At 40.9% G+C, this 19,390-nt stretch overlaps 1 protein-coding gene across 1 annotated transcript in view; it reads right to left on the reverse strand.

Moving 5' to 3' along the window:
• The window catches only part of LOC124722699, a 107,514-nt gene that overhangs the window by 67,777 nt on the left and 20,347 nt on the right, over nt 1-19,390 (reverse strand). Inside the window, exon 3 of the mRNA XM_047247837.1 lies at nt 18,639-18,811. Coding sequence (XP_047103793.1) covers nt 18,639-18,811 — 173 coding nt within the window. The remainder of the gene's footprint in view (nt 1-18,638; nt 18,812-19,390) is intronic.

Here is a 19,390-nt window from a genome sequence, read left to right on the forward strand (position 1 = left end):
TTACATATGGTCAGAATTTTCTCAAGTTCTCAGATACATCTTTTGCTAAGGTATGATGGTGCAAGATTATGCATGCTTTGGGCATCAATCTTTTCACAGATATATGAATTTATATTAACATTTCCACATGCTTTTTCGAATGGAGACTGCAATAATTTCTGCTTCCACAGTTTTGTTATAGAACCACAATGGGTCTTTTTCATTCACTTACTCAGGCACATACTAGAGTGGGATTTACAGTCAGTTTAAACTTTGCCCCTAATTCCACTACATTCACCATATTAGAACTAACTAATGTCCATTCATTGTCCAAATAGCACGCTAACAACTGCATATCTGCTCTTTCCAGCAAACAACTCTCCTAGATTTATAAACATTAGTAACGAATGTCACTCTGACACCATTAACACTAATCCCTGTCTCTATATTGACGCTGCTGATAAAGTCAGGTCTGTTTGTACAAGGTATAAAATATTTCAATTGTGTGTGGGTTGTCTAACTAGCTGCTCAATAATTTTGAGAAAATGCGTACATACCACTTGCAATGAATCCAAGTGCCCAATCTATAATCTGGAGGTTTTACCTGTCCACACCACCGGCAATGAATCCAAGTGTCCCAGTCTATATTCTAGAGGTTTAAGTCTCCTGCAGCTAACATCGACTGAACTGGGTACTTCTGCAGAACTGGATATGGACTTTCCTTGAATTATTCTATGACTTACAGTGAAATTGAGTAGCTGGTAAGAACTTCCACGGATTAACTTGAGTTCACCTAAGCCAGTTAGTTGTGTCCAGGTACACTATGTGATCAGAAGTATCTAAACACCCCCAAAAACATACATTTTTCATATTAGGTGCATTGTGCTGCCAGCTACTGCCGGTACTCCGTATCAACGATCTCAGTAGTCATTAGACACCATGAGAGAGCAGAATGGGGCACTCTGCAGAGCTCACGGACTTTCAAAGTGGTCGGGTGATTGGGTGTCACTTCTGTCATACTTCTTTACATGAGATTTCCACACTCTTAAACATCCCTAGGTCCACTGTTTCCAATGTGATAGTGAAGTGGAAACATGAAGGGGCACATACAACACAAAAACGAACAGGCAAACCTTGTCTGTTGACTGACAGAGACCACTGACAGTTGAAGAGGGTCCTAATGTGTAATAGGCAGACATCTATCCAGACCATCGCACAGGAATTCCAAACTGCATCAGGATCCACTGCAAGTACTATGACAGTTATGTGGGAGGTGAGAAAATTTTGATTTCCTGGTCGAGCGGTTGCTCATACGCCACACATCTCACCAGTAAATGCCAAATGACGCCTCACTTGGTGTAAGGAGCATAAACATTGGATGATTGAGCAGTGGAAAAACATTATGTGGAGTGACGAATCACGATACACAATGTGGCGATCTGATGGCAGGTTGTGGTTATGGCGAATGCCTGGTGACTGTCTTCTGCCAGCTTGTGTAGTGCCAACAGTGAAATTCAGAGGCAGTGGTGTTGTGGCATGGTCATATTTTTCATGGAGGGGGCTTGCAACCCTCGCTATTTTGCATGGCACTATCACAGCACAGGCCTACACTGATGTTTTAAGCACCTTCTTGCTTCCCACTGCTGAAGAGCAATTCGGGGATAGTGATTGCATCTTTCAACATGATCGAGCACCTGTTCATAATGCACGGCCTGTGGCGGAGTGGTTACATGACAATAACATCCCTGTAATGGTCTGGCCTGCACAGAGTCCTGACCTGAATCCTATAGAACACCTTTGGATGTTTTGGAATGCCAACTCCGTGCCAGGCTTCACCGACCACTGTCAATACCTCTGCTCAGTGCAGCACTCTGTGAAGAATGGGCTGCCATTCCTCACAAAATCTTCCAGCACCTGATTGAACATATGCCTATAAGAGAGGAAGCTGTCAAGGCTAAGGGTGGGCCAACACCATACTGAATTCCAGCATTACCGATGCAGGGTGCCACGAACTTTTAAGTCATTTTCAGCCAGGTGTCCAGATACTTTTGATCACATAGTGTAACTTCGCAGATGGTTACTCACATCCAGATAACTTCACAGTCGGACTCAATTTTGACCTCAGTAGACAATATTTTTTGTCAGTTGCAATAAACAGTCCCCTTCCTATGGCATCTAATCTGTCTTTTTGATATACGTTCCACACACCATTAAATACTTTGGAGCTCTCTACTATGGTTTCATCCACATCTTGGTTCCAGGAAAATCTGTGTGTGACAATTTCCTGGACAATACTGAGTTCAGGAAATTTGTTACGAGTGATTTGGAAATTTACTGTTAAAATTTTGATAGGCAAAGTGTCTTTACCTTATATGTGATCTGATTTCACTATCTGTGAATTGATTATCCATAGATGAATATCTTAACAGAGACTGTTATGCCAGCTTCAGTAAAAATATTGGTTAGATTTCAGTTTTGACAACACTTGGTCACAACAGTCAAGATTAGGTATTTTGTGTATGATAAATTTATTAATAGTGCATAACAATGTTTCATTCTGACAGCGTGTTATTTCTGTAAATATTAGCTGTTCCATTTTACTGCAGTGTATAATCCTATTTTGACTATCTCCTGACAAATGATCAGGGTAGTATGTTTTTATGTTATAATTTCTGACATGTTCCACACCCATGAGAATCATCTCATTTTTTTTGGGTATATGGAACGAAAACTGAATCTAATCTAATTGCTAAGCATTCAGAGGACTTCAAACTATGGCCTAGCATAAGGAAAAAACCATGTGCACTCTGCAAGTACTCTGCTAGCTTTGCTGCTTCCTTTGTGTAGTGCATCCCTGCTGTATGAAGGGGAGTCCTACAATTCTACAGTCCATAACACATGCCCAGATATCTACAGCCCAGATCGTCACAGAATCAATGGAGCCTATGTTTCAAACCCTTCACTTGCCTCCAAACCGAAGGACAACTATCAGTTTGGGTACGATAATGTAAATTATAATCTCTGCTTGCACCCCACAAACAAGGCTAGAGCTTTCACAACTTCCACCAGCTGCCAGTATCGACTGAAGATGGCCTCAGAACTCTAGCAACAGGCATCACCAGTGCCGACATGATCCAGAACTTGCAGATGACTGCACCCTGTACCCTCGACAGATACATGTAGGGCTGCCTGCACATTTCAGATGAGGCCCCACTTACTTCCAGCTCTGGATACTATTTTCTAAGGGGCTCCATAACATGTCTAACATTGGAGCTCCTGATAACTAGCAATGCTCTCCCCATGTGTACCTGCTTGAACTCTGCAGAAGGAGTGGCCACTTGTCCACTCACAGGGTGAAGGGGCAAAACCAAATATTCAATCCCCATATTGACTCTGCACCTCTAGCAATGCTATGTGGTACAACTTTCCACTCACTTGGTGGTGAGTGCAGATATCCTGTATTGGGTACACTACAAGATGCCAGGTAGCACAGCCCGTGGGTAAACCAAGTGACATCTGACGTGTCCCATGCGATGTGCCAGATTATCCACTGCCACTAAACTTCAGGTGGCAGCCAGCCTACGGTTGACCATGGGACAAAGAAGTCTTCAGCTGATCGCAAACTGCAGCCAGCTTCAATCTGTACACAGCATGCCCACATTCATTCATCCAACTATTACTAATTTAAGAATTAAACTATAAAAGCACATAGATAATACTAATTATGTAAGTTGCTGCTCTCCTGGTGGGGAGAAAACTGCTAAATAACTAGAAAAGACAAGACCAAAAATGAGGTCAACAGGAATGTAGCCACCATCAAATTCCAGACTGCTATGTAATAAAGAAATGCAGATTGCAGCATTACAGGAATATAATGAGAATGGGCGAGGAAAGACCAGCCAGGAATAAATCAAGTGAAATCAGATGTGGAAGAGGGAACACCTTCAGAAACAGAAGATCAATTAAAACAAGTGGAGATGGTGAGCACTTTTACACCACACCTGGGAAACTGGAGCTGGGAAATGATGCTGATGACCCCAAAAAGATCTCAGAGAGATTGTCATCGATCCCCAAATTCTTCTCACATTATCATATTTCATCTTTATTTACTTCCTTTTGTATTTCCATTATACTTTCTTTGAATCTGTTTCCTTTGTGTAGCCTCCTATCTTCTTTTCACCTTTCAGCATTCCTTTCTTTGCTTAATACTGGATTGCCATTCAAGCTCTTTATATTTATACAATTGCTTCTCTTTCAACATACAATTTCTTTGATTTTTGTACGGGTAGCATCTATCTTTCCCATCATGCATGCTTTTGCAGCTTTTTGCATCTCATCATTCCTCCTTTGTCATTTTGCACACACTGTTGATTTTTTAAATCCCCTTTTGCCTGCATCATTTGCTGCATTTTTGTGTTATCTGTTTTTGTCAACTGAATCTAATCTATCATTAAGATTTCCACTGGGTCTGGTCTTATTGCGCATTTGATCATCAGCTGCCCTCACTGTTTCATCTGTCTGATATTGTTTTCCTTTCCACATTTCAGTCACCCATGGCCTGATCCTCCAAAGTCCTAACTAGTGGTTCTTTCAATATATCCATACATCATCTGCTCAATGTCCCACCTTTCTGTATTTATTTAGTTTCAATTAGTAGTCCATAACCAATTAATTATGGTTAGAACCTTTACCTGTCCTGTCTGGCAGTTTAAAATCTAGTTTCGAAACCTCTATCTGAATGTCTTATGTATATACCCTCCCTTCAAAATTCTTGAGTACCAACTACTTTGAAAGCATTCTGGGCCTCTTCCATCTTCAAAACGCATATAAAGGACGCTCACAGACTTCTCCCTTTTGCCAGAAAAAGTACATGCGCAAATGGTGTCAGTCTGAGCTGAAACTTAAAATCATTTCTGATACTGATTGACAGTTTGTGGCACAACAGGCAAAGCTCTAACAAAGTATGAAGATGCTTCAGTATGTGGTTGGACTCATGTTTTTCTCAGGGCAGGATTGTTTTATTCACAGTTTAAATACACCACATTATTCCCCCAATTGTTTGGCTATAAACCCTATTTTTCAAGTTAATCTCCTTCGAATTCTACGGCCTTACACTACCTTCATGTGGAAGCCTGTTTGCCACCATGGTTTGCTCTACTGGTCTGCATCTCAACTATGTTCTTGATGCATCAATAACTTCCCCATCATATCTTTACTGCTTGCTGTGGAGTCAGTCCTTCAGTGGGCCAAAGAGATGGAAGTTAGAAGATGCAAAATTCAAGCAGTAGGATGGATGAGGATGCTCAGACTTGCACGTGGCCTTGCGTTATCATGGAGAAGGAGAACTGCATTCACATTTTAGCGGCCACAAACATGCTGCAATCATTTCTTCAGTTGCTTACAAGTCTCACAGTAGACACTGGAGTTGATCATTTGACCACAAGAGAGGAGATTGGACAGAATAATTCCTACAACATCCCACAAGACTGTAGCCATGACTGTCAGCTGAGGGTACTGTTCCCAACTACTTTTTTGAAGGAGACAATGTGTGGTGCCACTCCATTGATTGCAGTTTTGTTTCAGGTTCAATGTGGTGAAGCCATGTTTCACTGCCTGTGACAATGTCTGATGAGAAATTGTCACCATTAGTGTCATAATGAGCAAGCAACTCAATACATATGTTCCTTCTTTCCTCTTTATGCTCCTCAGTAAGGCTTCGAAGAACCTAGTGGGCACAAACCTTGCAATACACTAACTGGTGGACAAGTGTGTCAGCACCAACAACATGGATGTCATGTCAAGCGCTGAGTTGCACAATTGTTATTTGTTAATGACATCAAGTGTACTGAATCACTGAAACTGGTAGCTATATAATAAATAACATCAAAACAATGGCTGCAGGTGTTCCATTTTATTACATACTCAAGTAACAGGGTCTGCACACTGCATCACTGCATGCCTTCCAGTTGGTGGGGCCAGCCTGCACATGGGAGATCCGATAGATTTCCTCCTTGTTCTGTTGATGACAGAAACTTCACAGAGCCACTTACCATGCTTTTATCCACACATCCCACTACCTGTAGACATTCTGTAAATGTCTGTGAAAGTTTGTGATCATCTGGTTTGCTGCAAAAAGAAATTCAAGAACTGTTCTTTGATTGGAATGCACCTCTGGTGCAGGTGCTATCTTGAAGACTTGTTCATACACTGCCATCTATCAGGAGTTACTGAAAATACATGAGACAATATGGGATGTTTAAGGATGCTGTAAACAAAATTTTTAAAAGTTTAACTAAAATCAGATAAAATAAAGTTGAGGGGTGAAATGGTCACTCTGAAGGTGACAGCAGTCCGAAGTTATAAAATTACGTAAGAACCACAACAGTCTCTCATCGCAAATGTTTGTTTATTCAATTACCCCTCGTCACTCATAAAGATCATCTTCAGATTGATCTAAAGAAGAGTGAGTATGTTTATGAGAGCGCATAACAGGCTATAAACATTACAAGGAGTATTGCAGTTCACACAGTCTGGAAAGCTAACAAACATACTTGTCTTCATGAAGTTAACAGAGTATGCAAATAAAACATAGTGTCACACAACAGGCATCGCCCCATAGATTAAGAACATGATAAAATAGTAAACACTCATGACCCATAATGTCATGGCATGGTTAGCACAATGTGCTTATCGCTACAGTACAAACCGCTGAGGGGGCTTGGGCACTAGGTCTCGCTGACAGAAAACAGTTTACAATTGTGTAATACAAAGTCATGAATGTGATCTTATACATTCTGCATAAAAAATAGCATACATTAAAATGCAGTTGGTCAGTCAGATTTTAAACATGGATCCACAGTAAAATATTAATTCAGATTATAAAAGCTAGCTCCAAATAAAGTCTGCAAAGTATACAGTAACAACGAAGTGAACTGAAAGCAGCATATCAAAGAAAACAGCTGTGCACACAGCGGGTTCATCGAATCAGAGCGAATAAAATGTGGGCAGCAAAGGATCAGGGCAGAAACCAAATAAGCAGATAGTGGAGTCTTTTGCAATGGCAAGGGAAGACTTCCGGCATCAGGATTCAACCTGCTGCTCTCTGTCAGAAGTCTGGCGCTGTGGTAGTAAGTCCTGGGGAGGGACCTCAGTGCTGGCGGCCACAAATCTCGACAGCTGGTTGCCATGAAATCCCATGAGGAACTTAGTGCTGGCTGAGACATGTGCAACCCAGTGTCATACCCATGCTGGTGATGCCCAGTTGTATCATCGTCTTGCATAGTCCTGGCATCGTGGTGGTGCAGCCAGACAGCCAACGGTGATGAAAAGTGTCCCTGCCGCAAAATTCAGACATTTACATTACTCCATGGTTCATATGATTCACTAAAACCTAGCACCTAGTCACTTTGCCTGTAAAAATATACTTGCACTGATGTTGCAACATCAGTCCACCCGCTATGGTCATTACTGCTGTGCAGTGCAGTTTTCCATTGAGCACAGCTAGCCTTGTCTTGCAATCCTCTTATGTGTATGTTATTCTGACCCACGTCACCACATTGCGGCTAACTGCCTGTGGCTGCTAATGCGATACTTCATGGCGGCTTTCCAACTACTATTGTTACTTCGGCTACAAGATTCATTGCTTTTGCTAAAAGATTATTTATTACTTTTGCTAAGAGACTTGGTAGCAACATTACAATACGAGAGACCTATAACAACCTGTTAAACAATGAAAAATAGGCTTTGAGTGTAAATTCATTTTGTTCATTCAGAAGTTAAGTAGAGTGGCAATTCCTATTCCCGTAAATGCATATTTCTTCCACAAGGTTCAGTAGATGGCACAGTGTGTATGACTTAAATATTGTAGTGTATGTTGGTTACAGTATGCTTGTGCGCAGTCAGATGTTGTCCAAATGCAGTTTTGTTTCGTGCATGGGTGTGTTCCCTAACCCTATGTTAAAATTTCTGCCTGTCAGTCCAACGTAAAACTTCTCACAGACATCGGAATGTATTTTACAGATGCCCAAATTTAAAACTTTTTTACTTTTGTCAACTATCCTGTGTCTGAGCTGCAGTTTCAGAGTATTACTTATTTGAAAACTACATCTGATGGTTGTGTCATGTAATTGCTTTTCTAGCCGTTGAGAAATTTTTATATAATAAGTCATCTGGGCAAAATTACTCTTTTGAAAAGGACAGGTCCAGACTAGTTGCTTAGCTAACTATACTTTGTAAACATATAGCATCAGAGTAAGTGAGCTGTCAGTTAAATGTCAAATTGTACTTTATAGTAAACGAACTTTTAAGTAGGTGACAAAATGTATTTCACGCATTTGTAATTACTACATGTCACCTAATCTCTATGAACTAGATAATGACAGTTTACTATTTCTGCAATATGGATGTCACATCAAACTAGATGTAAATGATGTTGTTGTGTTCTTCAGTCCTGAGACTGGTTTGCTGCAGCTCTCCATGCTACTCTATCCTGTGCAAGCTTCTTCATCTCCCAGTACTTACTGCAACCTACATCCTTCTGAATCTGCTTAGTGTATTCATCTCTTGGTCTCCCTCTACGATTTTTACCCTCCACGCTGCCCTCCAATGCTAAACTTGTGATCCCTTGGTGCCTCAGAACATGTCCTACCAACCGGTCCCTTCTTCTTGTCAAGTTGTGCCACAAACTCCTCTTCTCCCCAATTCTGTTCAATACCTCCTCATTAGTTATGTGATCTACCCATTTAATCTTCAGCATTCTTCTGTAGCACCACATTTCGAAAGCTTCTATTCTCTTCTTGTCCAAACTATTTATCGTCCATGTTTCACTTCCATACATGGCTACACTCCATACAAATACTTTCAGAATCGACTTCCTGACACTTAAATCTATACTCGATGTTAACAAAATTTCTCTTCTTCAGAAACGCTTTCCTTGCCATTGCCAGTCTACATTTTATATCCTCTCTACTTCGACCATCATCAGTTATTTTGCTCCCCAAATAGCAAAACTCCTTTACTACTTTAAGTGTCTCATTTCCTAATTTAATTCCCTCAGCATCACCCGATTTAATTCGACTACATTCCATTATCCTCGTTTTGCTTTTGTTGATGTTCATCTTATATCCTCCTTTCAAGACACTGTCCATTCCATTCAACTGCTCTTCCAAGTCCTTTGCTGTCTCTGACAGAATTACAATGTCATCGGCGAACCTCAAAGTTTTTATTTCTTCTCCATGGATTTTAATACCTACTCCGAACTTTTCTTTTGTTTCCTTTCCTGCTTGCTCAATACACAGATTGAATAACATCGGGGATAGGCTACAACCCTGTCTCACTCCCTTCTCAACCACTGCTTCCCTTTCATGTCCCTTGACTCTTATAACTGCCATCTGGTTTCTGTAAAAATTGTAAATTGCCTTTTGGTCTCTGTATTTTACCCCTGCCACCTTCCAAATTTGAAAGAGAGTATTCCAGTCAACATTGTCAAAAGCTTTCTCTAAGTCTACAAATGCTAGAATTGTAGGTTTGCCTTTTCTTAATCTAGCTTCTAAAATAAGTCGTAGGGTCAGTATTGCCTCACGTGTTCCAACATTTCTACGGAATCCAAACTGATCTTCCCCAAGGTCAGCCTCTACCAGTTTTTCCATTCGTCTGTAAAGAATTCATGTTAGTATTTTGCAGCTGTGACTTATTAAACTTATAGATGTAAATACCAAAGTACTATTCCAATGTATAATTATATGCATGGGCAATCACCATATCTACAGATCATTTCACCAATGTAGTATTCGCAGGTTACTTAAGAATGGAAATAAAACCAAAACCATTGTCATAATAAAGAATATTAAACTTATTGCAGCTAGTCTGGACGTTTCCTTTTCTAAACAAGAATTTTGTCAGGATGACATATTATGGAAAAATTTCTCAACAGCTACAGAAGCAATTAAAGAACAGAACCATCAAAAACAGTTTTCAACTAAATAATACTATGAAACTGCAGTTTAGACACAAGATGGGCGACATATGTGTTAAATTTTAAAATTAGAGAATCTATTTAAAAAAAGGTTGTGATGATTGTGAGATGTTTTATGTTGTGCAGACAGGCAGGAATTTTAATATTAGGTTTAGGGAACACACAATCCACAACATGAAAGTGCATTTGGACAACACCTGACTGCACACAAGTATACTGTAGCCATACATATTACAACATATAAGTCATACACACTGCGCTGAAGTGCTGTCTACTAAACCTTATGGAAGAAGTAGCCATTTATGGAAACAGGAAAGGCTATCCTACTAAACTTCTGAATTAACAAAATGAATTTACATCTAACACCTCCTTTTCATTGCATGGGCAGCTATTGCAGGTCTTGCACATCATTATGCTCTTTATCTGCCAATACGCTTTGTAACCTGGCCCTGTGGCACCCACATTGCCTTGGCTCTGATTTGATAAGCCTGCTGTGCCTACAGCTCTTATTGTGTTTTGATATGCTGCTTTCATTTCACTTCACTGTGTACTGTATACTTTGCAGACACCTGGTTAGAGCTAGTTTTTATAATGTGAACTAATGTTTTACTGTGGATCCATGTTTAAAATCTAGCTCTTTAAATAATTTCATTTTAACGTATCCTACTTTGTTTTATGCAGAATTTTTAAGATCATATTCCTAACTCCGTATTATGTCACTGTAAACTGCTTTCAGTCAAAATCACCTAGTGGCCAAGATCCCTGAATTGTTTGTACTGCAGTAATAAGCACACTGTGCTGACAACACAACATTATGGGTCCTGAGTGTTGAGCATTTTATCATGTTTGTAATCTACATGATGATGCCAATTATGGTCATATATTTTAATTGCTTACTCTGTTAACTTCTTGAAGACTGGTATGTTTGTTAGATTCCTAGACTATGTGAATCACGATACAACTTTTAATGTTTATAACCTATTATTACGTACTTTTTCATAAACATGCACATTCTCTTTTTTAGATCAATCTGAAGATGGTCACTGTGGCTGAAACTGGTAATTGAATAAACTAATATTTCCAAACAGAGAATATTTTGAAAAAAAGTGTTGCGTTACTTACTGAAAGCCCCTTCTAGATAGTGGAAGACGAGAGGAACAATGATGGAATTGTGAAACCACACAGGGTACCTGGATGTGTAAGATGTTGTCCACAGTTGTTTTTCTCCATACCAATATGTGAATTTCTTCTTTTGAAACAATGGAATCCAAAACCAGTGTATGTTCAGAACTAAGAATTTGCAGTGAAATAGCTACACTGATTGATAGCAACGTCAAGAACCCTGCTGCGATGGAGACAGCAGAACTAGCACCACTGCTGTGTAGGCAATGCTATTTGTAACCACATGTAACATTGGCCATGTGCCTGCCTCATAACGGTGTGTGTGTGTGTGTGTGTGTGTGTGTGTGTGTGTGTGTGTGTGTGCGCGCGCATGGGGGGGGGGGGGAGGGAGGGAGGGTGTTTCGTTATCTATGTTTGATGAATGACTTAAATTAGTATCTGAGACATATTAAAAAAAAACAGAGACACAATACCACAGAACTTTCTTTCTCTTAAATTCTACAGAGCATTCGCCTAGATGGAGCGTTTTTAACAAAGCTGTTTTTTAAGATTATGCACTTCACATTTTGTTTCTTTCTCAAGACTATAACAACATTCTATCTCAACATGAGAAACTCCAGGTACATCACTGTTCTCAAACTGAAACGTCTTGAGCTCCAGATTAGGATCCTCAACATAACATAAAAATTTCAGGGGCCTTTGGATGATTTTCAAATAAAAATAGAACAATAAATACAGAAATAGTGTTGGTAGCTGGCTATGTTTGGATAGATGGTAGGCAGTGCGAGAAAAACAGTCTACAAACATTTAATACTCTTTATTAGTGTATCCTGCCACTGCCCAGTACAGAATGCTACAACTTGGCCAAGGAATTCTGCTGTCTCAGCTGTTGTTTATTCCTAGGATTACAGATGGAGCGTGGCATCAGGTGACAGTTGCCTTCGTGACACAACCTCCTCCGCCAGCGGTGCTACTTTGTTATCAGCAGCCTCAGCAAGGGCCCTCGTGTTGTGGCAGCATGTTCCTCACCTCCCCACAGTGTCAGGAGGCGACTGACCGGTGACTTAGTTGGCAGTGACCCCCGACACCAGTGCTGGTGGTTGTAGCTGCTACCCTGGGCCAGCGTTGGTCTGCTGCAGCAGCAATTCCATGATCAAACAGCTTTAGGGCAGGTTGCCCAGACGTACACGTGAACTGCAGTCCTAGATCAGCATCCCATATGGTGGTCAGGTGACACAGCTCCATGGTAGTAGAACTGTGGTACTGACAGAAGTGATTTTAGTACAAATAGCTTGAGTATATATACTCATCCGTGCTCTGCATGTTTGGCCTGTGCTACGCCTTTTGGCACATCCATTAAACACTTACAGCAGCTGCCAGTATGGTAAAGCTTCTCACACCTTACTGCTTGACTACTGCTGTACTATTTCCACAGAGTATCAGGCAGGGCCGTCACACAACACTGCAATTGTTACATTATATTTCATAAAGCACAACATCTGTGTTCGCCTGGTGCTTCTGTCATCCTCTTCTCTCTTTCCAAATTAGTTCATTTATGACCAAATAAGACTGGCGCACTTCATTACCCTCTCCCACAGCAAGATCCAGCCCCTTGGATCTCCTGAAAACAATCTTCCATTTGTATGCTCTAAAGCAACAAGTTCTCTGGTAGCTGGCCTATATGGATCTATTTTGCTTTCAGCTCAGTTTTAGTCTAACCACTATTATTTTCTTATGTGCTACTTATCCTAATCTCCAACAGTTTCTTCTTTGCCTCCTCAGGCCCATCCTCACTCAACTTAACCTGCATTTACAATTTCCTCTGTTGCCTTCTATGATCTAGGAATCCAGTCCATTGGCATTTAAACAGTAGTTGGTTCTGTCCATCATTTCACTTCTTGTACATGAAAATAAAGACTACGCATAACACTGTAAGTGTCACTCTGGCACTTGGTATGACAATAGTGAACGTGGTCCCCTTTTGGTACTAGTCATGTCATTGTATCACTCTACAGGCTCCATAAACATCTCCACAAAGATTCATCCCAAATGCTTGTTAATAAGTTTATGTACGGAATGAATTAACTCTGGTCACTAAGTCTGATTTAGGATAGTCAAATTCATGTCTGATAGCACTTCTACAGGCTCCTCTGGCAATACAGCTGAGGCTGAGAAATGCTCAGTTTTGTGTCATTCCTGAGATTGTGGTAAGTAGTCAGAGGGTAGGTTCCACAACTTCACATGAGATCCCATTTATCACTAATCAACTCCTGTTCCTCTCTATCCTTTCTGCTGCACTACTCAAGGAACTGGCTATTGCTATTATTTTATCATAAATGGAGTACAACCAGTATGTATCAACCCACTGGCAGTGCAACTCATGCCTCAGTACTTCTTTCATACAATCTTTCCCTCTTTTTCTGTCCCAACAATAATTTCATTGCACACACGTTCTGGCCTTCCCTCACAATGCTGTTTGGACACACTGTGATCTTCCCCCATAGCACATCTGCAATTCTGCTTCTTTCATTTCTGCATACCTGCTTTTATTCTCCGAAATTAACAACAACTGCTGCATCTTTACATGGACAAACTTCTTCAGCAGTCCCCATTTGATTGGATACACATCAAACAAGAGCAAAGGGATTTCTATTACCCCTTCCTCCCCCTCAAAACACTGCAGCAATCCATTTCGCTTGGACTACAACAATATATTACACTTATACAAAAGAAACCATACACCTTCTCTTATCCTCTAGGTCTTGACACATAAGAGACCCCTCGCCTCTGCTCATTCGCATCTACCCGCTCGTCTTCCACATCTTCCTTTTCCTTCCTTCTTTTTCCCAGTTACAAACTGAAATAAGCTTTGGACTCCCTTGAAAACATTTCAGTCATGCCATATGTAAAATTGTCATCCTTATAGATCACTGGATCTCGATGTTTACTGGTGACACAATTTCTACAACCTGATACCCCATAATGAATTTTTTCATCATTCATTTCAGAGTAAAAGGAGGCCAACATGGCCCACTGCAGCACTCTTGTACACAAAGCTATAATTTCTCACAAAACTGTTTATAACTGTCATCCATCCTCTGTACTGCTTGCCACTCCGTAAGTTCATTACCTTCTTTCTGTGACACCATCACTTTTTTTACTTTATTTACCCTCATTTCCACAATTTTCCCCAGATCTGTATCATAATATATCTCACTCAACTGTATAGCCATTGCATCAGTCTACTAGATGGATGCTTCATACCCAGCAACCATTTCAACACTAGATGATCCCACAGATATAACACAAAGTAAGGGATTCCATAAATAAGATTAAATATTTCTTTTTCTGTTCTGGAGTAATTCTTTTCCACTGTATTCATATGTATCAATGCGTAGGCTACTATATGTTCCACACACTCAACTTCTTGAATCAACACACAACCAAGTGCACCGTTGGACACATCACATGACAGAATAAACTCCTTGGAATTAGGAAACACCAAAATTGCACTTACCATCAAAACTTCTTTCAGTTTCTCAAATGCGAAAGCACACAAACTCTGAACATTTCTTCTAATTGTGTTAATGGTCTGGCAATATCCACAAATCTTTTTACAAATCTCCTACACTAATTTGCAACTCCAAGAAATGATTGCAGTTCCTTCACCAATTCAGGCATAGGAAATTCATGCATGGCCTTCACTAACCTCAGGTCTATCTTACCCCATCTTTACTAATTATGTGACCAAGATACACCACCTCTTCTAACACAAAATCACATTTCAATGTGAAATTAGTGGCCCTACATCTCAAGAATACCTCCCTTAAGCACTGTCTGTGCTGCTCTATGTCACTCACAAATTTCATCCTGCTACAACATACACTGAAACTCTTTTAAATCTCTTAGGACCCCATCCAACAATCTCTGAAGCATGACAGGTGTGTTTTTTAATCCAAAATGCTTCCTCCTGAACTGATGATGTCCCCATAGTGAATAAAATGCTGTCTTGGGCCAGTCTTCCAGAACCACTTCTAGAAACATATTTCTACTGACTCCATTGGTCGACATCCCCAATCCACATACTCTATACTGTGGTGGGTTCCACTGTTGCTGTTTCACCGCATCTCTACTGGCAATGACAAATGTGCCCTGTGTCTCACAACATCCTGCAATTCTTCTCCCCCACTAACCCTTCCATTGCACAATCCATATCTGTATATGCCTTCACAGCATTTAATTTTACTGTGAACACCCATATATGGACTTTGGGTTCCATGTAGCATTTAACATCTGCTTTTTCCCTGATCCACTACCACTGAAACTACTGCTATTGTTATATTGACACCTGCCTTTACTTCCGTTGTTTTGTAGCTGGTGACATTGCCTCCACACATCCTGTACACCCTTATATTAGCTAAAAATACTCCACACCTGCCTTCTAATCTGGTCAACAATCAGTTTCCTTGCATTCTACTGCTAATCCAACAGCTACACGCAAATAAACCAGAATTCCTGTTTGCACTGTTTTTGACAACTCTGAAGGTAAACCCCTTAAAAATGCATCAAGCACCCTTTGCTCAGCCTCCTGTCATATTACTCCAGCCACTACTCCATCCTCCTCAACTCTTATGTACAAGGTCTGTTCAAAAAATTCTGGAACGTGGTATGTCACTTGTTGGATCGAGCAAAGCACTGTCTGCAAATTTTCTTTTATCTCATCTATCATTGCAAATCTTCATCCTTTCAATGGGGTTTTCAGTTTTGGAAATAAAAAGAAATCCACAGGGGCCAGTCAGGTCTGGAGAGTATGGAGGTTGAGGCAGCACAGTGATTTCATTTTCTGTGAAATAGTCATGCACCTGTAGGGATGAATGTGAGGGTGCATTATTGTGATGAAAGAGCCATGAATTGTCTTGTCACATTTCAGGCTGTTTTTCTTCTCACATTTTCTTGTAGGCATCGTAACACATCCCAATAGTACCACTGATTAACAGTTTGTCCCTGTGGCATGAATTCATGATGAACTAATCCTCCAAAGTGAAAGAAAACTATCAGCATGGCTTTGACATTTGATCTGACCTGGTGAGCTGTTTTGGGTCTTGAAGAACCTTTCTCGATCCACTGTGAACATTGAATCTTGGCTTCAACATCATAACATTAGGCCCACGTCTCATCACCGGTTATGATTCTCTTAAGGTACACCTTGCTCTCATTTGTGCACTGCAAAAGCTCTTCACAGATTGTGAGGTGATGGTCTTTCTCCTTGTGACCTGTGGGATGAACTTGGCAGCAACGCAATGCAGTCAGAGATGCTGTGACAGGATTTCATGACATGATCCAACTGAAATGTTAATATTACCTTCTTCTGCAATCTCTTGGGCAGTCAGTTTGTCCCTGTGGCATGAATTCATGATGAACTAATCCTCCAAAGTGAAAGAAAACTATCAGCATGGCTTTGACATTTGATCTGACCTGGTGAGCTGTCAGTCTTTGATTGGTAGCCACCTTTTTGTTCATATCCTTGACATGAGCATCATTGGTAGACACTGAAAAGCGTCCTGAATGGGGTCAGCTTTAACTTCTGTCCTGCCATTTTTAAACCATGTGCACCACTCGTAACATTATGTACGGCTTAAGCACTAATCATCGTAGGCTTCTTGCATCATTTGGTGTCTTTTTTTCTTGAGTTTCTAACAAAATTTAATGCAGACACATTGCTCTGCCATGTTAAAACTCACAAACTGTGCGACATGACATTCTACTCAATCAAACACGGAACAATAACTAACAGACATACAACAATGAAACTTCTGGCAGTTACACATAACACACAGGCATGTGCAGGGATGCCAATTGTATTTTGCTCCAACACACCATTGGCACAAAATTACGATTAAAAGTGCCACATCAGTCCAACCTTTATCCATCTCTGCCAAATTCTTAAGAACACCAACAAATGCTTGCTCATGCTTGGTCGATTTAGCAGAGAAAGGTGCAACTAGACATGCAACTGACAGATCTACACCTCACTGTGGTGATTGAGCTTCCAACAGACCATGCATCTCTCTATTAACTGCTGTTAATTGTGCTAACTTTTCCAACAACGTATGCACTGTCTTTGTCAGTGAGACTCCTTGCGTCCCTCATGGTGCCATATCATTGCCTGTATCTTTACTCATTTTGTAAAACCAATCAATTACAAATACAACAGAACAAAGCATAACAACTTAATTCTTACATTTAATCATTAACCATTTTCATTTCTGTCTTTATCTAGCCATGAGCCCGTAACGTTTGCATATGAAATGTAACACTGCTACTGACTGTACATGGTGCTGAATAATACAGCACGAAATTGCACTGCTTACATCTAACAGGTACTAACAAATCCTGTTTACCATTACCTCTAAAGCCTGGTACATCCACAAATACCTCACTTCTAACCAAACTAACTCCCAACATAGCATGGTAGTCAAGCTCTTTCCATGACAAATACACTCTCCACAATACACAATCAAATCTCTTGACTCACAACATAGGCTGTAGGTTTGGACATCATGCTGAAAAGACAACACAGTGCTCTGACACCACATATACAGGTGATGGCAGCTGGATATGGTGGAATGGACACCAGGTACTGCCGGAGAAATTGTCTACAAATCCTTAATTCTATTTATCACTGCATCTTGCTGCACCCCAGTACAGGTCGGTGGAGACTTGGATGAGGAATTCTGCTATCTTTGGTCTTATTGAAGCCCAGGATTGCTGATGGAGTATGGCATCATGACAAAGTCTCCTCTGCCAGTGGTAATAGTTCATGCTCAGTAGCCCCTGCAAGGTCCCTTGAGTGGCAGCGGTGTGTTCCTTGCCTCATCTCCCCACAGTGTCTGAACGTGGCTGACGTGATGTAGTGGGCAGTGGCCCACTGCCCACCTGCTGGTGGTCGCAGCTGCTACTCTGCAAATGCATTGGCTCCAGGACTGAACAGCTCCAGGGAGGGCACATCCAGTGTATATGCAAATTGTGGTCCTCAATCAGCATCCTTTACAGTGGCCATGCGATACAGCCCCATGGTGTGAGAACTGTGGTACTGACAGAAGTTAGTACAAATGGTTTGCGTATACATACTTTTCTGTGCTGCACATGTTTGGCCTGTGCTACACCTTTTGGCACATACTTTAAGCCACCAGCGTATAAAGGCTTGTGACACCTTGCTACTTGAGTACTGCAGCAATAACTATTTAACACAGTGCCAGACAGGCCCCTCACGACACTGCAATGACTACATTTTATTTCATGAAGAACAACACCCATGCTTGCCTGTGACTGACACTGCTGCAATCCTCTTTCTAACTTCACACTTTTACGATTGAACATGGTTTGTGCACTACAATACATTAGAATTTCCACTGCAACACACAAAACCATGTAAGGATTGTGAATCCTATCATAATGGATTAAAGCATTTTCTCACATCTGCATCTGCCTCAACAAACAATACTCACACATTCGATAAGCTGCATGGCACACACAAATTTATTAAAATACCTGTCAAACAAACCTCTTTTTTAAGTTTTGATGTTTTTCTAATTTTTGTGGATGAGGTTTCCTTCCGTGACGAACGCATCAACTCATCTTCTTTTGTTCTCTCTTTCAGTTCCACAGTCATTTCCTGTATGCTGCATAGTCCCTCTGGTCTCTGAATCTCTGATCCTCTTTTATTATTAGGCTCCCCTGAAAAGAAACAAATTAAGTTACTAAATAATGAAAGTCCAGGAGGGAATAACAACAATGTGTAAAGGATAGACTGCTATTTACGACACAGAGGTGGTCTTGGGTCACAGATAGGCACAATGGAAAAGAGCACTAGAAATACCCAGATTTCAGATACACACACACACACACACACACACACACACACACACACACACAGTAATCTCCAGGTGCTGAGGCATGACTGTTACTGCATCAGAGGTGAGTATCAATGTAGGCTGGCATGGGTGGTGAAGGTAAAGAAGAGGCATTGGGCATGGATAGCAGGAAAGAGGTGGGGAATATGCTAATGCTGTCTGTGATGGGACTGTCCAAGGGCACGGTGGGGAACAGGACAGAGTTGCTAGGTCAACAATGTCAGTGTTGGAAGGCTGTGCTGGCTGTTGGGAGGGATGTAAAGTGTGTAGTACTGGAGTGAGAGCATGGAAAGGGATAGACAAGTGGGGGACAGGCACTAACATATGTTGAGACCAGGGAGGTTACAGGAATTAAAGGTATGTTGCAGGGAGATTTCCCTTCTGTGCAATTCAGATAAGCTGG

The sequence above is a fragment of the Schistocerca piceifrons genome, chromosome X (genome assembly GCF_021461385.2).
Source record: "Schistocerca piceifrons isolate TAMUIC-IGC-003096 chromosome X, iqSchPice1.1, whole genome shotgun sequence".
Taxonomy (NCBI): domain Eukaryota; kingdom Metazoa; phylum Arthropoda; class Insecta; order Orthoptera; family Acrididae; genus Schistocerca; species Schistocerca piceifrons.